At 42.6% G+C, this 27,343-nt stretch overlaps 1 protein-coding gene across 2 annotated transcripts in view; it reads left to right on the top strand.

Annotated features, from left to right (window-relative positions):
* LOC126365756 (zinc finger protein chinmo-like) overlaps positions 1-27,343 on the top strand; it is a 126,254-nt gene that overhangs the window by 30,788 nt on the left and 68,123 nt on the right. For both annotated transcript variants that reach the window (XM_050008253.1, XM_050008254.1), the window contains exon 4: positions 14,823-15,669. In XM_050008253.1, coding sequence (XP_049864210.1) covers positions 14,823-15,669 — 847 coding nt within the window. The remainder of the gene's footprint in view (positions 1-14,822; positions 15,670-27,343) is intronic.

Here is a 27,343-nt window from a genome sequence, read left to right as displayed (position 1 = left end):
CTGTTCAAAATTACTTTAGGATTGACACTGTGGCAGGAATGCCTGGAGACGCGGTATTGAGTTGTCTTGTCCCACTTAGAATACATACATAATCTTACACTTCATTCAACTCAGATTCACAAACCATTCTATGTACAAAGTTGTAACTGACATCATTGTCTTCTGAATGAGCTACACTGTTTTCATTTTAGTTTTATTCATTTTTAAGATGAAATACAGAAACTTTACAAAAATGCTTTTTTCCGACGACATTACCAAATTTTCGACATGTCAGAAATATTTTTGTTTTTTCAATTAGACGAATTGCTAAATATTAAGAATACGTCATTTTTTCATATGCTCTAAACTGCAGCTTGAGTGGAGATTATCTTAGCACGAGATAATTTTAGGTAAATGTGATGTGTTATGCTAAATTTGTGCTTCAAAGCCGTTTCAGTTTGCCCATTTGGTGTTGTTGAGAGGAATATATCGCTAGGTTTATATTCAAAACTTTCATTATATTTTCTAACTGAATAAATTATGGCTGTTAGTGGTGGTGAGGAAGCTTATAAGTTTGAAAGAATAAAGATAGTGATAACAAAATGCACTACCTCAGTACTACAACAATTATAATACAAGCATTGTGAATTACTAACCTGAGTTCCTGAAATCAACTTAATTTGTACTTAGTTGCTCATAACAATCTTCTTATTAGCAGTCAAAACTTATGAAAATATAATTTTGCTATGTATATACTTAAATATCCTTACCAAAAATTCAACTAAATCCTCCTGATCATATTTTTGTGATGACAATGGAAAATTAAATTTACATCACACTTCTTGCATCTCATGCTTGAAGGATAACAGAGTCACTGTTGTTATTTTGTGATGCATCATTTCCAACAAAGAATTTTTTAAATATATCAGCAACAATAATCATGGTTTGAAAATATGATATGGGTAGATCAAAAGTTTACTTATCAAATGGCGGCAGGAGAAAACACACAAAAGGTGTGGAAATACATGAGTTGTCTGAGCCAGTGGCCCCTTCTTCTGGTAGAAGGGCTGAAGGGAAAAGGAGCAGCTGAAAGAAAGGAACTGGTGATGGAAGAGTTATGGAAAAGTCTCCCAGAACCCTGGGCACGGGTTGAGAAGGAAAGACAGACTGTTGGTGCATGCACTGTATTAGATTTTTTCAACTCTCACCTGGTGAAGGCCCCATCAATCATTCTTTCTTTCTCATCCCATCCAACAAGTCTCCTCTGGCCCACTTATCTGCATGACCTTTTTATTACTCTTTACGCTTATCATTTCTTAAACCTCACCAGCCCTTTTCACCATTTCTTAAACCTCACCAGCCCTTTTCTTCCATTCTTCTTCCTTTCCATGCAATCCGTCTTCCAGAAGAAGGGATCACTGGCTCCAGAAGCTCACACAATACCACAAGCTTTATGTGATTTCTCCTGCTGCCACCACTTGGTGATTAGAATTTTTGAAAATAGGTTCTTGTACTATGCTTTTTTTTCATGATGTACTGCCTAAGACGTGATTTTTCCTTACAGCTTCATTGTTGTGCCTAAACTGTAGGTAGCATATTTTATTATTATTATCATTGTTGTAAATGTATTCTTTAATTTGGCTCAATATTTGTTGAAATGGCAGTGACAAGGTGGCAACCCTCAATATTTGTTGAAATGGCAGTGACAAGATGGCAACCTGGTGATTGCGTGCCTGTATGTTTTTGCCAGATGATGGATTTTTGTATACGGGGAACTGTCATTTATTTAGTGATTTAGACAGATAAAGTAGAGAAATTAACACAAGGTCGGTTATTAAATTTTGCAGTTTTTGTGTCAAGTTGTGAACTTTTTCAATGTCTCTCATAATGCTGTGTGTTCTCTATTCCAACTCTTGTGTGACGCAAACTCTTCTGAACTTAGAAGATCAAAAAACCATGAACTTTACTTTTCTGTTTCTTCTCTGACAGGCCCGCAACATGCATCAATTCAGTGAGTAACATAGTATTTATTTTTTCCAGTTTCTACTGCACAATGATTATATAAGTCATTATTTACACAATGTAAATAACAAGTTAATAGGACTAACAAAACAACACAGAATTGCCTGTTTTTGACTAAGCATATGGGAATGCAGATACAGGCTTTCTTGGAGAGTTTTAGTAAGGAACAATGAGAAAGCTGAAGACTGTTAGCATTGGTGTTAATGGGATTTAGCTTAACATAATCGGCAGTTCAAAACCCTTAAGATGATGGACCATCATCCAGCTAAGTTGCCCTCACAGTGATAACCAGCATGTGACAAAACAGCGAAGGCCCATAAACGGAAAAAAACAGTGCAAAGTGGGAACACTGATCCATTTAAGTGCCCAATAACAAATTTAGTAGGACAGTAAATGCAGCTCTTGTTCTGCTGGTATTTACATTGGTAGTAAGGTAAATAAAGATTATGAGCTACGACAGGTGACTCAATCAAGAATTGAAAGTGACAGTTTATGGATATAGTTTTTTACCATGTTTGTGACCCAAAATCTCATTTTTAATACTCTATACCATAGGAAATCTCTGCTCACAGCCTGCGTGTGGTGGAATAAAAGTAAACCTGCATTATCAATGCAGTGCAGTTCAGTTCATTAAAATGTACTGTCTCTCCAATTGTGAACATAGCAGCGCAGTTTGTGTCCATCAACATGACTCAAAGAGGCATTTCAGTTTTATACTGTGGGTGCATTGTTACTTTATGAGGGGAAGGATAGCTAGCATAGGAAGTTGTTGCCAGATTGGTGTACACCACAGTGGCGTATTCTAACATTGGACTGCTATTGTGAAACAATAAACATTATACATCGGTCTTGTAGTGATTACTTCCATTGAACAATGCCAGCTGATGACAGCTGCCTATAGATTAGCGATTTTAGGTATCTCAAGGAGAATGCATTATTGTGCACTGTTCCCTTGGAAGAAACTGAAAAGGCTGTGTTGATTCGGACAGTACACAGCCACCTTCGCACAATCTGTGCAGCCTGTAAGCAACCATTATAAACAATATTACAATCTCTCAAACCATGGTACGTGTAGGAGGTGATGAAGTAGTCACCTGGTATGTAACCTTAATCGGTGGTCTCTGGAGAGTGCTGAATTTGTCTGATACCTAATGATAAACATGGATACGAATTCAGCTCCACATTTTCAGCAGGGGATGGGCCAGTTGTGTTTTGGGCTGATATCATGTAACAATTTCTGTTACACCTCTCATTCCTAGCAAGGGAAGTTTGAGTATTGTGCAGTATCAAGAAATGATCCTCCAACCCTATTGCAAATATTTTGGTTATGGCTCTACCTTCCAAGATGATGATGTAAAAGCATGCTGCACCAGCTTATTAAAACTTTCCTTCAGGAGATAAGAAGCCACTGAATGAGGTGTGTTGTGAATCTGCTGACACAAATGTGACTGAATGCACATGGGAACAAATGAGACTTGAAGAGTGTCTTTGCACAGACATTCTGCACTCTCTGAATGATTTCAGTATGGTAGACATGTTTGAGCAGCAGTGCCTCAGTCACTTTGTGGACAGTATGCTGGGGAGAATTGAATCATACTACAATGCATTGGATGGAGCCACTTAGTAGTAAATTTTACTCAGCAGCGTATTTTGATTTACAGATAGTAATTTTCAAACAGACTACCGTCTCTTGGTTATTGGTTTGTTATACTATACAGTAAAGTTTTTTTTTCCTTTTTATTTTCATAGGTGTTATCCTCTTACTCCCTGCACCATTTGAATCTTAAACCTATGTGCGATCTAAGATAAGCAGATGCTGTGTGGGTGCACTTGTCAGTGTAAAAGCAAAATTTTTACCTGTTGCAAATTAATCTGAGACTTATCGACTGGGTAAAATTGGATGCAGTAAGGAAACTGTGTAAGCAGAGTTCAGGCAAATGGAGAACCATTCTAACGACTATACGGGCCATGACTTGGGGAGGAGGGGAGGGGGGGGGGGGTAAGTATGCCCTGCTGCCAGGGAATGGGCATTTTGGGAATGCCAAAGCTTGCTACTGTTGTGAGCATCTATGGAAAGTAGTTGGAGGACAGTGCACCCATGAGTTTATGATGAGTTGTTGGACAGCATGGTTCATCGCAGAACACAGGGACTTGTCTGTCTTTAAAGTGGGACAGGCAATGATCTGTGGAAGATCTGATGTCAGATCTGGTGCTGGAGCAGATATAAGTGTTTTGGAGTATATTGTTCATTAAACATTGCTAACTTGAGGCTGAGCAGCAGATAACCCCTACCTGTTTCCATGTTGACTCATTGTCACCATCAATTACAGTTGCAGTGGGCACGGAATCATGAATGTTGAGTTGCGGGTCAATAGGGCATGAAGAATGTTCCTTTTTACAACAGGTCAGTGGGTGTGCTGGGATAAGCTGTCATCCAGGCAAACAGATGCTAGAAACATGCCCTGTACCATGGACAGAATATTATGCTATGGGGGACTTTCGTCTGGGCTTCCATGGGATCTATGGTATTAATCACAAGCACCATGACAGCTGTGGATTATGTGACAACTGCTGTAAACAATTTGCACCCCTTCAAGCTTGATGTCTTCACTAACCATGATGACATCTTCCAGCCCCCCCCCCCCCCCCCCCAAGGGACTCAAGGTTTTTTGGGGGCACTGAGCTATTGCATCTCTTTCTTCTTTCCCAGTCTGCATTTTCTTCCCTGTGCCTCTCCCTCACCATCCCCACTCCTTATCCCCCCCGCCCTTCCCCTCACTTTGTGTTTCTTAAGACAGATGGAGACACATTTACTGCCACAAAGCTGTTGCTCTTTGTGGTGAATATCAAGGACAAGTTTGGCGAAGTGGAGTCTCCCAGTAAGATGTGATTGGGCTCCCTGTTGATCAAAGCTGCTTCTGCCACCCAGTCTGCGACTCTTCGTGCTTGTGATCATCTAGGTGGCATCATGGTGTCTATTACCCTGAACCAGTCTCTGAATATGATCCAGGGAGTGATTTTTCATAGCGACCTCATCCTTCAAAGTGATGAGGGACTCCCAGGCTAATCTGGAGTGCCGCAGCATTCATTTTGTTCTACGTGTGCAGAAGGGTCATGAAGAAAACAGTGCTGATACTGGTGCCTTTATTCTGGCATTTGAGGGAGATACCCTCCCAGAGAAGGTCAAGGTTATGTGTTACCAATGTGACTTGTAGCCGTATATCCCACCACCCATGAGGTGCTTTTGGTCCTTGCATTTTGGGCACATCTTCTCGCAGTACAGCAGACCCTCTGTGTGGTGACTGTGGACCCTCACTCCATGAAGGAAGCCCCTGTGTTCCACCACCTATGTGTGTAAATTATCATGTTTGCCAGATTGCACGGCTTAAAAGACAGAAAAGAAGGTGCAAGAGTTATAAATCTCTGGATTGTCTATCTTACAGTGAGGCTCATTAAAAATATGCCTGACTTCTACTTTTGTCTCTGTTACATCCTTTCCCTCTTCTATGTCTTCCTTACCCTAGTCCCTTCCCCCCTTCCTCTTCCCCACCCCTGTGGTTCCCACACCCTCCCCTTTGTGTGGTGCTCCCCCATCCTGGCCGAAGAAGTGCTTCCTTTCTTTGGCACCTGCCAGTGATGGAGACGCACTCCCCAGGACCCCTCCCCCAACTGCCTCTCAGACTGGAGGCCTGTCAGTCATGGAGTGCATAGTCTGTGCACCCCAAAGTTGCCCACTCTCTTTTGGTTCCAGATCTTGCAGGGGCCAGCTCTTCTCTGTGCCATACTCACCTCATCCTCCAAAAGAAGAAAAAGAAACTTAAGTCCCAGGACAAGCACCCCCTCCTCCCCCTCCCGGTGCCTCCCAGAGGTGCCATCTGACCCCTTGCAACTGAGTCTGACATCTTATTTAGGATGTCACCAGATCTTCCCTGGTGACACATGGTGATCTAGTGGTGGGATTGACTACAAACTGTTCACTGTCCTTTTGGGTACCTGCTCCGTGATCACTAGGTGGAAATGTAATGGGTACTACCATCACTTCCCAGGGTTGCAACCCTTCATTGCCTGTTACTCAGGAGTTTGTGTCGTTCTCCAGGAATCTCATTGCACTGATGCTCATTCACCGTTCTGTCTTGGGTTCTGTGCTTTCTGTCAGAACCAACTTGGCCGTTTGAGGGCTCTGGTGATGTCAGCATGTGTTGGTCCATATGATTATTGTTAGAACGTGGCTCCCACTTTGTACCACATTGGAAGTGGTTGCTGTTTGGGTCCAATTGGGCTCTGCCATCATGGTTTGCAATCTCTATCTCCCTCCTGATAGGCCACCTACATCTGCTATCCTAACTGCTCTCCTTCAGCAACTCCCACCTGCCTTTCTTGTCCTTGGGGATTTTAATGCCCATCACCCTTTATGGGGCAGTGCTTCTTCATCTATTTGGGGGTTCCTTATTGACCCTTTTCTTGTGGACCATGAGCTGTGCCGCCTTCATGATGGTTCCACTACTCATTTTAGTGCTGCTTGTGACACTTTCTCTGCCATTGATATTTCGCTCTCTTCGTCTCCCATCTTCCTTCCTTACACTGGTCATCATGTTTCTAGCTTCTCTGTCAGGTTGCATTGATGAAGTTGTCAATAACATGTCCGATAAGATAATCAGTGCTGCTGGTATTGCCATTCCCTGTTTTGACAAGCCCCATCCGCTATTGGCCATTTCCATTGTGGAGCACGGCTATTGCCACCGCTATCCGTGGTTATCGTCGCGCCTTGCAGCATCTTGGGTGGCACCTGTTTTCCACTGGTCTTATTACATTTAAACATATATGCAACAAAGCCCGTTAGTCAAACAGAGCAGATGGGTGTGTTAGGAACTCGTTGTCTCCTCGCTAGGTTCTTTATGTCCATTCATCACAAGTGTGAGCTACTCTCTGCACCCTCAAAGATGGTCAGTGGCTATCTGCCATTCCAGGCCTTGCCCTTCCAGGTTTGTACAGATCCGTCAGTTCTCTTGGAACTCCTCGTGACCCATTTACAACGGCATCAGTGTCAGCCCCCTATCCAGCTGCCTTTCGCCTCTGGAAACAGTGGTCTGAAGCTTCCTGCTTATGTTTTAGCGATTGTCAGCGGAAACCTACAATGAAACTTTTACTGAATGGGAGCTTTTGCTGGCACTCTTTTCTTCCCACGCTTCAGCTACTGGTCCTGATTCCTTCCATAACCAATTGCTTCAATATTTCAAACCTCCACAACACCGATAGCTCCTCCATAAGTTTAACTATGTTGGGCTCCAAGGGATTTTCCTCTCTCAGTGGAGAGAAAGTACAAGGTTGGTTTGAAAAGTTCTCTGAATGGAATAGAAAAAAGTACTTACATGACTGAAAGGTTTTTTTTTGTTTTTCCTTGTAGATTGATGCACTTGGTCCAACGATGTTCCAGTGCCTTGATCCCTTCTTGAAAATGAGTTTCCTCCATCTCTGCAAAATAGTTGTCAACTCCGGCTATCAGTTCTTCATTTGAAGAAAAATTTTCAGTTTTGGGAAGAGATGGAAGTCCGAAGGAGCCATATCAGGTGAATAGGTTGGATGTGGCAACATTTCATACCTTAGTTCGTTTAATTTTGCCATGGCGACAGCACGTGTGAGGATGCGCATTGTCTTGATGGAAGATGACTTTCTTCCTTGCTTAACCTGGCCTTTTTTAGCGTATCTTTTTTTCAGGAGGTTTGCATAGTATTCTCCAGTAATTGCTTGCCCAGTGGGGGTGATAATCTACAAACAGAATCCCCTTTGCATCCCAGTAGTTGGGAGCTCCAATGTCAGACGTGTAATGGGGCCCCTTAGGGATATGGCTGCAAGGTAGGGGAAGAAAACCATTGTGCACTCTGTGTGGATACCAGTGGGAGTCATTCCAGATGTGGAAAGGGTCCTTCCGAATGCCATGAAGGGTACAGGGTGCACCCATCTGCACGTGGTCGCTCATGTCGGCACCAGTGATGTGTGTCGCTATGGATCAGAGGAAATCCTGTCTGGCTTCCGGCGGATATTTGATTTGGTGAAGACTGCCAGTCTCGCTAGCGGGATAAAAGCAGAGCTCACCATCTGCAGCATTGTCGACAGGACTGACTGCAGACCTTTGGTACAGAGCCGAGTGGAGGGTCTGAATCAGAGGCTGAGACGGTTCTGCGATCGTGTGGGCTGCAGATTCCTCCACTTGTGCCATAGTGTGGTGGGGTTTAGGGTTCCTGTGGATAGGTCAGGAGTCCACTACACTCAGCAGTTGGCTACACGGGTAGCAGGGGCTGTGCGGCATGGACTGGTTGCTTCTTTAGGTTAGATGGCCTCGGGCAAGTGCAGAAAGGGCAACAGCCTCAAAGGGTGCGGGGCAAAGTCAGGACATGAAGGGACCAAGCAGCAATTGGTATTGTAATTGTAAACTGTTGAAGCTGCGTTGGTAAAGTACCGGAACTTCAAGCGCTGATAGAAAGCACCGAAGTTGAAATTGTTAAAGGTACGGACACCTGGCTGAAGCTAGAGATAAATTCTGCCAAAATTTTTACAAAAGCACAGACTGTGTTTAGCAAGGATAGATTGCATGCAACCAGTGGTGGCGTGTTTGTCACTGTTAGTAGTAGTTTATCCTGTAGTTAAATAGAAGTGGATACTTCCTGTAAAATATTATGGGTGCAGGTTATACTCAACAACCGAGCTAGGTTAATAATTGGCTCCTTTTACCGACCTCCCAACTCAGCAGCATTAGTGGCAGAACAACTGAGAGAAAATCTGGAACACATTTCACATAAATTTCCTCAGCATGTTATAGTCTTAGATGGTGATTTCAATTTACCAGATATAGACTGGATGTTTAGGACGGGTGGTAGGGAAAGAGCATAGAGGGACAGTATACTTAGTGCACTATCCGAAAATTACCTCAAGCAATTAAACAGTGAACCGACTCATGGAGATAACATCTTGGACCTACTGATAACAAACAGACCCAAACTTTTTCACTCTGTAAGCACAGAACAGGGAATCAGTGATCATAAGGCCGTTGCAGCATCCCTGCATATAGAAGTAAATAGGGATATAAAAAAAGGGAGAAAGGTTTATCTGTTTAGCAGGAGTAATAGAAGGCAGATTTCAGACTACCTAACAGATCAAAATGAAAATTTCTGTTCCGACACTGACAATGTTGAGTGTTTATGGAAAAAGTTGAAGGCAATTGTAAAATGCATTTCAGACAGGTACGTGCTGAGTAAAACTGTGAGGAATGGCAAAAACTCAGCGTGGTTCAACAACAAAATTAGGAAACTACTGCGAAAGCAGAGAGAGCTTCACTCCAAGTTTAAACGCAGCCAAAACCTCTCAGATAAACAGAAGCTAAACGATGTCAAAGTTGGCATAAGGAGGGCTATCCGTGAAGCATTCAGAGAATTTGAAAGTAAAATTCTATGTACCGACTTGAGAAAATCCTAGGAAGTTCTGGTCTTACGTTAAATCAGTAAGTGGGTCGAAACAGCATATCCAGACACTCTGGGATGATGATGGCATTGAAACAGAGGATGACACATGTAAAGCTAAAATACTAAACACCTTTTTCCAAAGCTGTTTCACAGAGGAAGACCGCACTGCAGTTTCTTCTCTAAATCCTCACACGAACGAAAAAATGGCTGACATCGAAATAAGTGTCCAAGGAATAGAAAACAATTGAAATCAGTCAACAGAGGAAAGTCCACTGGACCTGACAGGAGACCAATTCGATTCTACGCAGAGTACGCGAAAGAACTTGCCCCCCTTCTAACAGCCATGTACCGCAAGTCTCTAGAGGAACAGAAGGTTCCATATGATTGGAAAAAGAGTACAGGTAGTCCCAGTTTTCAAGAAAGGTCATCGAGCAGATGCGCAAAACTATATGCCTATGCCTCTGACATCAATCTATTGTAAAATTTTAGACCCAACTCGCTTTATTTGTTCATGAGAGCCAGAAAATATTAGATACAGGCTTCCAGGTAGATGCCATTTACCTTGACTTCCGGAAGGCGTTCAGTACAGTTCCGCACTGTCGCCTGATAAACAAAGTAAGAGTCTACGGAATATCAGACCAGCTGTGTGGCTGGATTGAAGAGTTTTTAGCAAACAGAACACAGCGTGTTGTTCTCAATGGAGAGATGTCCACAGACGTTAAAGTAACCTCTGGCGTACCACAGGGGAGTGTTATGGGACCATTGCCTTTCACAATATATGTAAATGACCTAGCAGATAGTATTGGAAGTTCCATGCGGCTTTTCGCAGATGATGTTGTAGTATACAGAGAAGTTGCAGCATTAGAAAATTGCAGTGAAATGCAGGAAGATCTACAGAGGATAGGCACTTGGTGCAGGAGTGGCAATTGACTCTTAACATAGACAAATGTAATGTATTGCGAATACATAAAAAGAAGGATCCTTTATTGTATGATTATATGATAGCGGAACAACACTGGTAGCAGTTACTTCTGTAAAATATCTGGAAGTATGCGTACGGAACGATTTGAAGTGGAATGATCATATAAAATTAATTGTTGGTAAGGCGAGTGCCATGTTGAGATTCATTGGGAGAATCCTTGAAAATGTAGTCCATCAACAAAGGATGTGGCTTACAAAACACTTGTTCTGCCTATACTTGAGTATTGCTCATCAGTGTTGGATCTGTACCAGGTCGGGTTGACAGAGGAGATAGAGAAGATCCAAAGAAGAGCAGCGCGTTTCGTCACCCGGTTATTTGGTAAGCTTGATAGCGTTACGGAGATGTTTAGCAAACTCAAGTGGCAGACTCTTCAAGAGAGGCACTCTACATCGCGGTGTAGCTTGCTGACCAGGTTTCGAGAGGGTGCGTTTCTGGATGAGGTATGGAATATATTGCTTCCCCCTACTTATACCTCCCGAGGAGATCATGAATGTAAAATTAGAGAGATCTGAGCATGCACGAAGGCTTTCCGGCAGTCGTTATTCTCGCGAACCATATGCGAGTGGAACAGGAAAGGGAGGTAATGACAGTGGCACATAAAGCGCCCTCCGCCACACACCGTTGGGTGGCTTGCGGAGTGTGAATGTAGATATAGAACACTGATCCATGACCTTTCCCGCCGAAGGAATTGTCTTTGCTCTCTTTGGTGGCAGAAAATAAGCATGTTTCTACTACTTTGATTGTTGTTTTGTCTCTGGGGTATAGTAGTGCACCCAAGTTTCATCTGTGGTCACAAACCGACACAAAAAATCTTAATCTTTTCTCCTAAAACAGACCAAACATTGTTCCGATATGTCCACTCTCACATGTTTTTGATCCAGTGTCAAAAGTCGTGGCACCTAGCTTGTAGATAATTTTTTTATTTCTAATTATTAAGTTAAATTGTGATCCATGACCTTTCCTGCCGAAGGAATTGTCTTTGCTCTCTTTGATGGCAGAAAATAAGCATGTTTCTACTACTTTGATTGTTGTTTTGTCTCTGGGGTATAGTAGTGCACCCAATGATGTCTGGCTAGCTTGAGCGATTTCACACACTTTTTAGTCAGCAATCTTCCGTGGCCATTTTGTGCACTTTCGCAATGATTTCTGGATTAGTGACACTTCTTGGACAACCATTGCAGGGATCATCATCTAAGCTTTCCTGACCAAATTTAAATTCATTTGTCTATTTGGCAACAGTTGAATATGAAGGAGCAGAGTCCCTCAGTGTATTCTGGAAACCAGCACGAATGTCCTTTGCTTTCATACCTGTGTTTACGAAGTGCTTAATCACTGCGCAAATCTTTTTTTTTTCCCATCTTCCCAAATCATTATGTGGGAACAACAACAGAGTCATGTCACCGCCACAGCTCTCTTCCAAGAGCAGTGATGTGGCATGTGTTGACAGGCAACTGTCCAATGAATATCATATGAACAACTCATTGTGCTAGCGCTGACATCTCATGGTGATTCAGAGAACTTTTCAAACCGTCCTCGTATTGTGGTTCATGTCCTTCAGCCTGACAAGGATCTGTCATCCCTTGATAGTTACCGGCCCATCAGTCTAACCAGTATTCCTTGTAAGTTATAAGAATGGATATTGGTTTGTCGGCTCAGTTAGGTTCTTGAATCTTGGAAACTTGTCTCTCTTTACCAGCGCGGCTTTTGGGAGAGACAGTCTCTGATCATCTGCTTTGATTGGAAACCACAGTTCATCAGACCTTTTTTCAGCACCACCATCTTGTCACAGTTGTAAGGCCCACAACACAGCTTGGTGCCATTACATCCTTTGGGGCACTCTCCCGATTTGTATTCACCAGTTCCTGTGCCACCGGTTGTTCAGAGTTCAGGTTGGCACTGTTCTCAGCTCTCTGTGGAGCCCAGGAGAATGGTGTTCCACAGGGCTCAGTATTAAGTGTCCTTCCCTTTCTCATCACAAATAATGGAATTGTAGCCTCTGCTAGACTGTTGATTACCCCTGCTCTGTATGTGGATGGTTTCTGTATTTGGGCCAGCTCCCACACGGTGGCCTCTGTAGAACAAGTTGCCACCCACTGCACTTCCACATGAACACACTTGCACGGTTGCCATTTCTCTCCCTTTAAGTTGAGGGTAGCACATTTCTGTCGCCGTACTATGGTTCACCCTGATCAAGAGCTTTCTCTTGATGCCCAGTGCCTGACAATGGTCCCCCAGTTCTGTTTCTTGGGTCTTCTTTTTGACAACAAGCTTACTTGGTTGTCTGATATCCATCATCTGAAGGTTGGATTTTTTCATAAACTCAGGGTCTTTTGCTTCCTTGCCTCATAGATTGTTCGACCCTTCTCTGCCTTTATCGGGCACTAGTTCTGTCCCATGTTGACTATGGTTTTCAAGTTTAAGGATGAGCTGCCCCTTATATGCTACTGCTCATAGACCCAACTCACCTGTTTACCCTGAGGTGCTTTTCACAATAGCCCTGTCAATAGTCTTCTGGTTGATGCTGGGATCCCTCCCATTTTGATTCAGTGGTCACAGATACTGGTTTCCTATGCCATCACTATCCGATCTTCCACTGCTTGCACTTCCTATTCTATTCTTATTGTGGCTTGGTACCATCTCTAGCCCACTGTCCGCACTCAGGTGGGTTTACTGATTGGTCTCCGCCTCACTTCCCATTGCCGTGACTTCCATCTCCCCTCCTTGTTGTCTTTCCTATGTTCTCTCCCGACACCTGCTCTTGGTTAGTTCCTCAGCCACAGATTCGACTAGATCATTTCCGTGGACAGAAAGCCTCCATTGCGTCACTTGGGTTCCATTGTTTGTTCCAGACGCTCTTACAGGAGTTTCAGGATGCCATTGTTTTTTACACCGATGGCTCAAACTCTGTTGATCATGTGGGATATGCCTTCACATCATCTGTTGGCATGGAACACCATCTCTCACCTGCCATGTGGGAGGTGTTTAGTGCAAAATATGTCCAGCTATCGGGCCCTTTGTTTTATTGAACAGTCCTTCCTCACCTGAGTTTTGTTCAGGCTATCACTTGGTATTTTACCTACAACCATTTGATCTTTGCCATCCATGAATTCTTTGCTGATCTTGGTGATGCTGCTTGTTCAGTTGATTTCCTTTGGGTTCCTGGCCATGTCTGTATCCCAGGCAATGAACTCACTGTCGTCTTTCTTTGTGGAGGGGGACAGACCACCTACCCCCATTCTCCGTGACCCCTCTGAGGCCGATTCACTGCTCTACATCAAATCCCTTTTTCTACTTAGTCATGGGCTGACTCTTGGTAGGCTACAACCTCCCCCCCTCCCCCCCCCCCCCCAATCTCCTCCCCCCGTCTAACAGACTTCAAGCCATCAAGGAGACTCCCACCATCTGTCGTTCTTACCTCTGCCTCTCCCAGCGGGAGAGCGTATTGGCCCTACTTCGTTTTTTTTTTTTTGCTCTGCAATGAGGGCCCCCCCCCCCCCCACCCGGTAATTGCAGGGCTCCACTCGCGGACTCACATGTCTGTTCTTAATTTTGTTCTGAAAGTGGTTTGTACTCCCAGGTGGGTATCAGGATGGATAGTGACAATGCTGGTGCCCCATTGTGTATAGTACCTCTGGGGCATTCCTGTTTCCACCCAAACTTCTCCTGTACATTCCTCTTCCTGATGCCGTGACATTCCTTTTCCCTCTTTGCTTGCAGGTTATCCCTTCCCCTTGAATGGTCTGTCCTGTTTGTGTTGTTCCTCCCTTGATTTCTGTCATCCTAGATGATGGAACCAGTGACCTCACTGTTTGGTCACCTCCCTCAAATCCACCAACTAACCGACCAACCAACCAGCCAACCATTTTCCAGCAGGATAGCTGAGCATGCCATAAGGCCATAGTCATGCCATAGTGGTTTGTAGAGCATGATAGCAAACTTGTGTAGATGTCTTGGCCTCCAAATTCACCTTATCGGGACCCAACGGAACACATTTATGACACTGTTGGGTACCAGTTCCATGCCAACAAACCACAAACCCACACTTTATGGGAATCGTGTGATCTGTGCATAGGCACTTGCTGCCACATGCCTGCTGAAACTGATGCAGAACTTATTGAATCCTTGCTAGCGGAATCACTGGTGTGTTGCATTCAAAAGGTGGATGAACACACTATTAAGCAGGTGGTCATAACGTTTTGGTACATTAGTGTATACAGAGTAGTCCTGTGAGTTCTGAGAGATATAATGCACAGGTTACCCTGTTATCTCTTATTATCTGATAACCATGTTTTATGTCTTACGTTGAATAACAGCTGTAATTTAAATATATCAACATGATGAACACAGAATTCTAATGCATGACTTGATAATTGCTGTTCTAGGTGAAAGGTCTTTCAATAGAGCATGAGAAGCTGGCTGTAGTGCATAGCTCCCAGGCTGGCTCTGTGAATCATGACAGCCAACTTGACTCACCCACTAACAGGAAACAGTCAAAGCTTAATAGCTGTCTTTCGAAGGAATCCCATGAAGGAAACACCCCAGAACAGACACAGCAACAACAACAGCAGCAGCAGCAACAGCAGCAGCAGCAGCAGCAACAACAGCAACAGCAGCAGCAACAGCAACAACTTCAACAACCACCTCCACCGCCTCAACAGCAGCAACAGCAACCACAGCAACACCATCATCATCAACCACAAACTCAACCACAGCAACAGCTGCACCAACAGCATCCATCTACCTCATCATATACAACAGCATTGTATATGCATCCATCACATTACCGCTATGAACAGAGAGTTCCATTATCTCCTTCCCATTACGATGCTCCTCCTCCACGTAAACGTCACCATCGCAGCTCGTCGGAGGTAATGCAAGATGCAGCTGCTGCTGCTGCAGTACGCGCATCCGTATTGCGTGATGGCAGTAAGCCATCAGGGAAGTTGTCGCCGCTATCACTGGCTTACCGTCCATCAGGAAGTCAGCAACAGAACCAGCAACCACCTCCCCCTCCACCGCCGCCACCTGAGCCTGAACTCAAATCTGAACCAGACAAAACTTATGTACAGAGTCCTCACCATATGCGATATGATTCTGCTGCTGATCCAAATCCTGCTGCCACACCTGTGACTTATGACAGAACTGCTGCTGTGGATGTCGACCCTTCAGATCCTATTGGCTCAGACAGCCGCCGATCTTCAGTGGATACTGGGAGCAGTTGTCCCGAAGGTAAGTTCATTCTGCTGAAGAATTGAGTTAGTTACACATTACTTATAGGATGTAAGATCTAGTCTGTGTGTGTGCGTGCGCATGTGCGCAGGCGTGAATGCGCGTGCATGCCTGCGCAGCTTATTACTTCTTTCACTAGTGTGAGGGATTGAAGTGTGAGGCACTTTGGCAGTAGCTTCTAGGCGAGGCTGTTCCAGCAGTACTGTGGACATGGATGCCAACAGGCACCCAATAGCTCATTGCATATAGACGGAGGTAGAATAGGCTAACTGCTACATCCTGTTGCATGTGTTTTCCACGTATGCGAGCCACTAGGACAACTCATGTCTTCAGGCAGTACATTTGTGTGGGACGTGACTCAACTGTCTCATTGTCCATCTGTGCTCGCAGGTGGTCTTAATGAGTGGAACCGCATGTTCTAGATCACAAATTTTGGTGCGAAGTATGGTATTATCCATGTGTAGCAAAGAGGATTTACAACTATTGCAAAGAAATAAAAACTTATAGTATTCTAGTAGACTTTCTAATCTCTTTTGTTTTTATGACTCTGAGGTTTAGTTGTTATTTTTCTGTTGAATGTTTGTTTAATGCGAGTAATTGTGTGGCATCGTTTACCAGTTATGACAGTATTATGAAAAGAATAGATTGCTGCTCACCTTATAGTGGACGTGTTGAGTCACAGATAGGTGCAACAAAAAGACTGCTAAAGAAGTAAGTCCTTCTCAATTAGACAACACACGTGCATGCAAACACAACTCACTCACAGATGGCCATTGTGCCTGGGTGCCAAGGCCAGACTGAGAGCAACAGAATATGATGGGAGTAGCAATGTGGGGATGAGTGTTAAGGAGGAGGAAGGGGAGGGGAGGGGGAGGGATAGCAAGGTAGTAAAAGTACTGCTTTGTGGAGCCATACAGGGACATGGTGGGAACGGAGAAGGGTAGCTAGGTGTCATCAGGAGGTGAAATGCTGGGGGGGGGGGGGGGGGGGGGGGTGATGGAGTGGAAAAGAAGTAAAGACTGTGTGTGTGTTGCAGGAATAGGAGGCTGGTGATGCTGGACCAAGTAAGGGGATTGTTGGTTGAAGGACAATGACTGACAATGGTTGATGTATGTGGGGTTTATGAGACATAGGATATATTGCAGGAAGAGTTCCCACCTGTGCAGTTCAGAAAGGCTGTTGGTAGGAAGGATCCAGATGGCACAGGCTGGGAAGCAGTCATTGAAATGAAGAGGGTTGGGTTGGTCAACATGCTCAGGAACTGGGTGGTCCAGATGATTCTTAGCCACATTTTGTTGGTGGTCATTAATGTCGTCAGACAACTTGTTGGTTGTCAAGCTGATGTAAAATGCAGCACATTTGTTGCAGCTTAGCCTGTAAATTGCATGACTCGCGTCACAGGTAGACCTGCATTTGATGGAATAGGTGATGCTTGTAACCAGGCTGGAGTAGGAGGTGGTGGGAGGATGCATAGGACAAGTCCTGCATCTAGGTCTATTACAGGGATATGAGCCATGAGACAAGGGTTTGGGAGAAGGGGCTGAGTAGGGATGGATGAGGATATTGTGTAGGTTTGGTTGGTGGTTGAATACCACTGTGGGATGTGTGGAGAGGATAGTCCATAGAACATACCTCATTTCAGGGCATGACAGGAGATAGTTGGAACCCCAATACAGTTGCCCCAGTCCTTGGTGATACTGAGTCACAGTAGAACTTGAGGACGTATGGGTGAGTGGAGAGATAAGGCACGGTCGATCTATTTCTGTATTAGATTGGGAGGGTAATTATGGTCTGTGAAGGCTGCAGGGAGACCCTTGGTATATTTTGAAAAGAGCTGCTCGTCACTACTTATAAAACGGCCTTGGGTGGCCAGGATGTATGGAAGGGATTTCTTGGTATCAAGTGGGTGGCATCTGTCAAGGTGGAGGTATTGCTTGTGGTGCGTTTGATATGGACGGGGGTACTGATGTAACCATTTTGAGGTTGAGGTTAACATTGAGGAAAAATGGCTTGTTGGATTGAGTAGGACCAGGTGAAGCAAATGATGGAGAAGGTGTTTAGGTTCTGGAGGAATGTGGGTAGCTTGTCCTTCCCCTTGATCCAGATCACGAAAATGTCATCGATGAATTTGAACCTGGTGAAGGGTTTGGCATTAAGTTTGGTTAGGAAGGAGTCCTGTGGATGGCCAGTGAGTAGGTTGGCATAGGATGGTGTTATGTGGGTGCCCATTGCTGTATCCTGGATTTTGTTTGTAGGTGATGCCTTCAAAGGGGAAGTAATTGTGGGTGAGGGTATAGTTGGTCGTGGCAACCAGGATGAAGGTCGTAGGTTTGGAATGCATCAGGCATTGGGAATGGAACTTTCCAATAATGGCAAGGTCATGGACATAGATGTTAGTGTGAAGGGGAGTGGCATCAGTAGTGATGAACAGGGCACTGTGTGGTAAAGGAACAACAACTGTGGAGAAAATGATTGGTGTCTTTTATATAGGAGGGTAAGTTGGAGGTAATAGGCTGAAGGTGTTGCCTTACGAGAGCAGAGATTCTCTCATTGGGGGCACAGTAACAGGCCACAATGGAGCATCTGGTTACTGTGCCCCCCCCTGAGAGAATCTCTGCTCTCATAGACCACCAATTTTCAACCTGTTACCTGGAACCTACCCCCTTACATAAAAGGCACCAACCATTTCCTCCAAAGACTCTCCACAGTTCCATTTCATTTACCACATGATGCCCTGCATATCACTATTGATGCCACATCGCTTTACACTAACATCCCCAATGCCCATGGCCTTACCATTATTGAACACTACCATCCCCAACACCCGATAAATTCCAAACTTAAACCGCCTTTCTGGTCACCATGACCAACAATATCCTCACACACAATTATTTCTGCTTTGAAGGCATCACTTACAAACAAATCCGGGGTATCACTATGGCCACTTGCATGACACCATCCTTGGCACCATCCTGTGCCAACCTTTCATGGGAGGACAACCCATCCACATTTCTCCAGAAACTCAACACCTTCTCCCCTATTTGCTTAATTTGCTCCTCCTCAACCCAGCAAACCACCTTCCTTGATGATGATCTCCACCTCAAAGATGACTGCAGTAGTACTTCCATCCATATGCCCCTTCCGTACGGCCTACCAACTTGTGGCCATTGTATGTATTGTGACGAGCAGTTCCTCTTAAAATATACCAAGGAACTCACTGAGGCCATCACAGACCATTACCCTTCCACACTTGTACAGAAACAGATGTCTTGTGCCTTATCTCTCCAGTGACCCATCACCTCCCAAACTACTACTGTCTGACAAGAGAGGAGCATCCGCCTCATGTCTCAGTACCACCCAGGACTGGAGCAACTAAATTGTTTCTCTGCCAATTTTGAATGCCTGCTGGCGTGCCCTGAAATGAAGAATGCTCTACTCATTATCCTTCCAACTTCTCCCACAGTGGTATTTCGCTGCCCACCAAACCCACACTATATCCTCGTCCATCCTTACTCAACCCCCACTCCCGTGTATATTTTATAAACCTAGATGCAAGACCTGCCCCACACATCCTTCCACCACTACCTACTGCAGTCCATTCATAAGCACCCCCTATCCCAGAAAAGGCAGGGCTATCTGTGAAACAAGCCATGTGATCTACAAGCTAGAAACCACTGTGCTTTGTTCTATGCGCACGTAACAATGAACAAGCTGCTTGTCCACATGATTGACCACTGACAAATTACGGCCAAGAAACAGCTGGACCACTCAGTTCCTGAGCATGCTGCCCAACAAAATATTCTTTGTTTCAATGACTGCTCAAAGCCTGTGTTATCAGGATCCTCCCTACCAACACCAACGACAGCTTTTGTGAATTACACAGGTGGGAATTCTCCCTTCAATATATCCTGTGTTCCTGTAACCCTCCTGGCCTCAGCCTTTGTGAGTCACTATCCTTCAGCCAGCTACCCCTTCTCTATTACCACTCCAACACTACACAGTCTTCTATTCCACCAACATATCCACTGTCTTTTTACTTCTCTACCTCCCCCCGCCACACACACACACACACACACACACACACACACACACACACACACACACACACACACTCTGCCTTCCATCTAATGCCAGCACCTTACTGCTCCCCAGTCCTGTCCTGCTATACATCTCCCTCCTCTTCCCAGCCTCCTCCTTACCCCACCACCCAGACTGCTTGTTTAGCAGTCTTCTTGTTGTACCTGTCTGCGAATGACTGGATTTTCCATTGTTTGATTTTCATACATGATTGAAAGTGTTTGTACACTAATTAAGGAAGTAGTAGATCCACAGATGAATATGAAACTGACTCTCACAAAGATAAAAAGTCTTAGACTTAGCGAGGTATTAACCGAAGAGAGAAAGTGAGGATGTTTAAATATTTTAAAAGATGGGTTTGGATACTTGTCTAAGAGAGGGAACTTGATTATTTAGTATATTAATTAATAGTAGAGTAGCTTTGAAAATCAAATTTAGTTTTGTTTTGGTATTGAGGTCTTTGATAAGTGGAAGAAACTGTAAGATGAGCATAAACTGAAACATAAATAGAAGAAAATGGGAAAATATCAGAAGGAAGGGAAGTGAGAAACAAACATATAGTCTACAGAAATTAAAAGTTAAGCAAAGATCTTGCTTCTTATTAATATTTTATTAATTTCACACATTAGCTCCAACTTGATAACAAACATCATTATTTATTCTTCATAGTAATATCTCTATTCTTTGATAAAGTTGACTGTTATATATTGGAGAGAATTGCAAGGATAGTGAGTGGTAAACCATCAATTCCACATCATCATTGTATTGTATATCAAAAAACTATATTTCAAAGAGTTTCAATAATGCTCATGTTCATATGAGTCATTTATTAAGTTACTGTAACAATCTCTTCTTGCATTTAGTGACTTGATACACTTACTTCATTCTGCTTTTAGATTCATTCAGAAAATAAAGATGATTTGTAGATTCACTCTCCATAACTGTTTAATGGCAGCCAGTCTCTTCCCTGTATTCAGGAAGATTGTCATATAGACCAATTCACTTTGTGAACATAGCAATTCATGACCATAAAGTGGCAATTTCTAGTCACAATGACTTGAAAGACAAGACATGATGCATTATTTGGAAGCAGAGAGAATGGTAGCCATTTGCCAAGTTTTCCCTGCTTTCTGGGTACCTCTCATTCACTAATAATAGTTTCATCCTGAATGAGATTTTCACTCTGCAGCAGAGTGTGCACTGATATGAAACTTCCTGACAGATTAAAACTGTGTGCCGGACCGAGACTTGAACTCGGTCCAAAGTTCGAGTCTCGGTCCGGCACACAATTTTAATCTGTCAGGAAGTTTCATTGTTTCATCCTCTTTGAGAAATGGTGTACTGTCTGAAGACTGCCTTTGTTTTTCTCATGTTGGTTGTTGCAAACCAATTAGCTTGTGTGGAGTGTGGCTAGAGTGTTGCCTTGTAGTAGGTGGCCTTATTGCTCCACTATTAAGGGGAACGAATAGTTGACCTTAAAACTCTGATCTGATCTAGTAGTAGCACAAGTAGAATTGGAGAAGTTTGAGTAAGTTTAGAAATAGGATAGATAACTGGACTGTGACCAAACCTGCAAACTCGACTGGCTTTACTCTAAACACCTCCAACAGTGTCACTGCCTTGATGACTATAGACAAAATTATGTTGTCAACCCAAGGCAGCCTGGAACAGTCTGATAAGACTGGAAAAAGTACAAGTTAAGGCAAGTAGTAATCTGGGGCTCAAAAGATAAAGGAGGTCCATCTGCTGGGTAGTAGTCATAAAAGGGGATGTCTGAGATAGTACAGAACTCCGTGGTTAAGAAATACTAGGCAACTAGTATTTTTAAGCCAAGTGAAGGGCTAGGTGATATCACCTGTGATTTAGGCTTTATGGGGCAGACCTTGGTAAAGAGGTTCATATAGTCATTATTCGTGGTGTTATGAATTAGCATTGGAACGTAATGTAAACTGTACGCTGGAATATGACATCAAGCACATCAATATGCATGTTTCTCACACTGACATAAAGATTGTGACACTCTTTGAGAAAGATGACAAATGTGTAAACACAGAGTTTTCAGAAGTCATTCAGCAGAATGGCCTGATCACACACATTGGTGTGATTGATACATCATACCACGCACATCACCCTGTGTGCTACATGCAGCACTGGACTACATCTGAGTGTTTCCAGTAAGAGGTTATTCGCACAATTAATTTTCAGAAACATTTAGTATAACCAGTGCAGTGTTTGTCCTCTCCCTATTATTTTCAATATTTTAGCTAGGCAATTTTGAGAGTAAATTTTTATTAGAACAGAATTGCTGAAAAACTACAGGTGTAGGTGTAACAGTCAGTGGCAAAAAATAGGGCAGCAGCTTGGAGAGTAGGAAGGGTGATAGTCATAATACATTTGGACGTTACAATCAGAACATAATATGCTTATTAAGTAAGGAAGATGAGCTTTTCGTGTTGGTTCAGGAAACTGAAATATTTAAAGAGACTTTAAAGATGTGCTATGCCTAAGCTTGTAAGGGTGTTGCAGGGTAGGTTGTTCTGAGAAATAGTTAATTAGGAGAAAAAAATTATTACACTGCACCATTTTCGAGTTAATTAGCACTGAAGTCAACCAGTCAGGCCGATGTGCATGTAAATTTAAGTGGACTGCCAGAGATGGTGTTACCAGGCAGGTTCTTCGTTTGGCTTCCTAAAATTGAACAAGAGAGTGATGCAGAAATTGGACATGGGTCAATAGTAAGATCAAACCTGACCCAAAGGCAGAGCAATCTCATGCATTATCATCTAAGCTATGAGAAAAACTGACAGTACTCGTATCCAGCAGGTCACTTGAATATGCATGTGCAATGACCGGATTGACTAACTACAATGCTAATTAACTGAAACAGTGCAACATAACAGATTTTTTTTAACAGTTATTTCTCAGCACAACCTGCCCTGTAACACCCTTACAAGTTTGTCAGACTGTTTCTGACCACTGTGTATATATATTAAAGTCCCAGGCTATAGATGTAAATGAATATTACACTGAACAGCTGTTTGAATGCTGCACTTCAGCAGCAGACTTGTAAACATAGAAGATAACACTTCTGACAGTGTACAAATATCCAACAGTAAATGTCTGGAACCCCATTAAGCTATTGGAGAGGGTACTGAAACGATTTAGTAGAAGTAGTAGGGAAGTAATTATAGTTCTCTTTCAGTATTGATTTCATCTTGGATAGTTCTGATTGAGATCTTTTAGAGTTGCTTATTCATGCTTTGGTTTGCTACACACAGTACCCTTTTAACAAGAATAGGATGACAGTGCAACAGCACTTGATATTTATTTTTAAACCCAACTGTCTTTTATGAAGTAGTTCTGAGCTCCATAGTAAATGGTTTATCTGTGACATAATTTTAAACTTGATATGTCCATCCGTTTGAGAGAAAAATGGTTCTTGACAGACAGACAGAAAGACATATAGACAAACAATTACGCAGACACCAAATTGATCCTATAATGATTCAGTTTTTACCAATTGAGATACGGAAACCTAAGAAAGATCTGGATTTCAATCGATGAGTCAGCTGATCCCACGGTCGTTTCATTGCCAGTGTCATTGTTTGACCATTAGATCCATCAGAAGGCGAATCAATAAAAGCATTCCTGCTTGCAACAGACTGTCTGAAAAAGTTATTAGATCCTGCAGAAGGCAGATCAGTAAAAGCATTCCTGCCTATAACAGAAGGTCTGGAAAATTATCTATGTAAAAAATTAACAGTTGCAATATAAAGACTTTAAGCTTGTAAGTCAATGCAATCAAAAGATCTGGCCATTTTTTGTCACTTACTTTGATAGCTTGCCATTATCAATACCAATAACAGGCCAAAACCATTGAACTTCTCAGTTCCCAGGATGGATGAGCTATCTGTGTACATTATTGAGTTTGTACAAACTCACAGTGCATGAATTCTATTCACACTTATGTGTATTTAATTATTTATTTTATTGATTTTCATTACCTCATCATAACATTCACGTAATTGAAAATTTTTTGCAAACTTTAGTTACTGGTCACTTACTTGTCTGTATACTTCTTCAAAAACTGTCTTAATGTAGGATTCAGTAGTTTTCACAAAGGGATTCTGGCACCAGTAAAGGCATTATACAAACTGGATGCAAATTGTGACTTTCGACTGTATGCTGCCGTTGCCATTCAGCAGGGTGGGTACGAGCCGGGATAACCAGCAAAAACCCAGGAATTTTTTCATCTGGGAGAAAACCGGGAAAAGCCGGGGAATTTTTTAGAATTCTGAGAATTGTTTGGTTTTTAGTTTCCAGTTAAATTTTTGTAATTTTAACTGGTAAGAAACAATGCTGCCAGATTCAATGAGGGCAAACCGGGCTATCTGCTCCGGATGGCAAGAATTCATATTCTTGAGGAAAAAGCTTTGTTTCACAAAGTGCCTAGTATCAAGTGCATGTTGGTCTATCAATTATTCATATGATTTTGAAATGCATCCCTGTTGGTTTTTGAACATTTGTGAACATATTCGAAGTTTATTTCTGAATGGATCGTAAGTTGATTTTTGAATGTGTGCATACTGTCATGTCTCTGCTAGGGGAATCCACATCGCATCTCGAATTATCTTTCTTGCAGACAGAATGGGAGGGGGCTATACGAGCTGAGCGGAATAAAGCCAAAAGGGTGATTGACAATCTCTATTTGGTTATGTGATTGACTGGGTTTGCGAATGATCAATGCTGTTATAATTAACAGGAATAACAAATAAGAAAGATTACATATTATGTTCTCGGTCTATCCAAGAAAATGAAATTTGATAGAAAATTTTTGGCCAGACCGCTACACTAGTAACAGCCACCTAAGTTCTGTTCTCTGAGTAGCACGGAAAACGCGTTGTATGAACACGTAATAATGCCTGACCAGAGAATAAAAGTAGTTGATTGTGGCAGTGTTCGTGAAATTAACTAGAGAATAAGTTTTGACACTGGCAGGAATAGTTACAGAATTAGTGATGACAAGATTGATGTTAGAACAAGGAAGGAGAAGAAAGAGGGTCATCACACAAATTGATAGTAGAAGCTGACCTCGGGGAAGATCAGTTTGGATTCCGTAGAAATGTTGGAACACGTGAGGCAATACTGACCCTACGACTTATCTTAGAAGTTTATTTATTAAGGAAGGGCAAATCTACATTCTAGCATTTGTAGACTTAGAGAAAGCTTTTGACAATGTTCACTGGAATACTCTCTTTCAAATTCTGAAGGTGGCAGGGGTGAAATACTTGGAGCACAAGAATATTTACAATTTGTACAGAAACCAGATGGCAGTTATACAAGTTGATGGACATGAAAGGGAAGCAGTGGTGGGGAAAGGAGTAAGACAAGGTTGTAGCCTCTCTCCGATGTTATTCTATCTGTATATTGAGCAAACAGTGACGGAAACAAAAGAAAAATTCGGAATAGGTATTAAAATCCATGGAGAAGAAATAAAAACTTTGAGGTTCGCCGATGACATCGTAATTCTGTCAGAAACAGCAAAGGACTTGGAAGAGCAGTTGAACGGAATGGATAATGGAATGTAGTCGAATTAAGATGGGTGATGCTGAGGGAATTAGATTAGGAAATGAGACCCTTAAAGTAGTATAGGAGTTTTGCTATTTGGGGAGCAAAATAACTGATGGTGGTCGAAGTAGAGAAGATATAAAATGTAGACTGGCATTGGCAAGGAAAGCGTTTCTGAAGAAGAGAAATTTGTTAACATCGAGTATAAATTTAAATGTCACGAAGTAGTTTCTGAAAGTATTTGTATGGAGTGTAGCCATGTATGGAAGTGAAACGTGGACGATAAATAGTTTGGACAAGAAGAGAATAGAAGCTTTTGAAATGTGGTGCTGCAGAAGAATGCTGAAGATTAGATGGGTAGATCACATAACTAATGAGGAAGTATTGAATAGGATTGGAGAGAAGAGAAGTTTATGGCACAACTTGACTAGAAGAGGGGATCAGTTGGTAGGACATGTTCTGAGGCATCAAGGGATCACCAATTTAGTATTGGAGGGCAGCGTGGAGGGTAAAAATCGTAGAGGGAGACCAAGAGATGAATACACTAAGCAGATTCAGAAGGATGTAGGTTGCGTTAGGTACTGGGAGATGAAGAACCTTGCACAGGATGAGTAGCATGGAGAGCTGCATCAAACCAGTCTCAGGACTGAAGACCACAGCAACAACAACAACAACATGATAATTCCAAATTTATAAAAAAAATTTGTACTACTACTTTTCAATCTCGTGCTTGAGAAGCTGGAGTGTATGAATGAAATGTGAAACTATTTCCGAACATAAGGCTTTTTGCTTGTAGTAGGCCTAATAGGCATTCGATATTCATACTGAATTATATTCTGTCATGTTAAAAAAAAAAGTGACCATTTGTGCTAAAACAGCCTGTTTATATGGTGTGTGCTACAGTTGCTGCAATATTAGACAGGCCTATTTCGTTTTATCTGGCAGACAGTGACAAATTACACGCAGTCAGATCGAGAAACCATACCAATCTTGGGTACAGTTTGTATTAACAGCTTTTGTAGCATTAGACATTGACATTTTGTTTTTTCATGTGACAGAACATTTGAGGAAGTTTGTGGTAATAGATCCTTTTCCAGAAAGGAAAGGACACCATGTAAAGTTGTAGCAAGGTTAGAGAGAGAAAAATGCTAGGACTTAAGGATTGAAGAACTGTGTACTGTCTTATTTGTCACTTTTCTTTATTGGTTTCATGTATCCTATATTTACTTATATGTTACACGAAAAAAGCAAGTTATCAGCTAATAGGCGATAAATAGTGCAAATTTTCTGAAGAGTTCTTGTTCTCCGGTTTACAAATAATCCCATCCAATATTAATTGTGAGTTTTTTAAGAGGGGCTGGATGTCAAACTGGGCAACTGGTAGCAGGAGAGACACCACAGGACATTTTAATTTCCACTGTCCTGAATATAGTTTGATGGCACCCATTACAAAATATTATACGTTTGAATTCTACAGAGCAAAAAACGATGACCTGCAATAGAAGAATGCTGTGTGAAGAGGTGTGGCACTGCCATTTGGCACACTAAAGACCAGATAACATGTCTTACATTTCCTCGAACACTTGTTTTATATATCAGACTCTTCAGAAAGTACACTACAAAATAAACATATTTTTTAAAAGTCTTATTTTTTTCCAAATTTTTTTGTGTCCTATCACAAACACTTGGGGGGGGAGGAAGAGGGGCGGAGGGGGAGGGGAACCACTATCTTCTATTACCGTGGTTTGGAAATATTGTTGATCCAGTTCTGATGCACTGAGCAGTCTGAGTTGTAGTGGGGAGATGGATAGTCTCTACGTGACCCGTGTTTACATTTAGTGATTTTGCTGTTTCCTCTTTGTTTATTGCACTCATGTCAAGTGAAAACAAAATGGATTTCTGTGGCCAGGAGCTAGCAAGTGATTTAAAATACATTCACATAATTACGGAAGGCTAAAATATGTTATTAGTTTCAGATTTTATTCCACCTTTCTGACAGTCAAGCAGTAAGCGCCTTGCAGAACAATGA

This window comes from Schistocerca gregaria, chromosome 4, assembly GCF_023897955.1.
Source record: "Schistocerca gregaria isolate iqSchGreg1 chromosome 4, iqSchGreg1.2, whole genome shotgun sequence".
NCBI lineage: Eukaryota > Metazoa > Arthropoda > Insecta > Orthoptera > Acrididae > Schistocerca > Schistocerca gregaria.
This window is presented reverse-complemented; position numbering and strand designations above follow the sequence as displayed.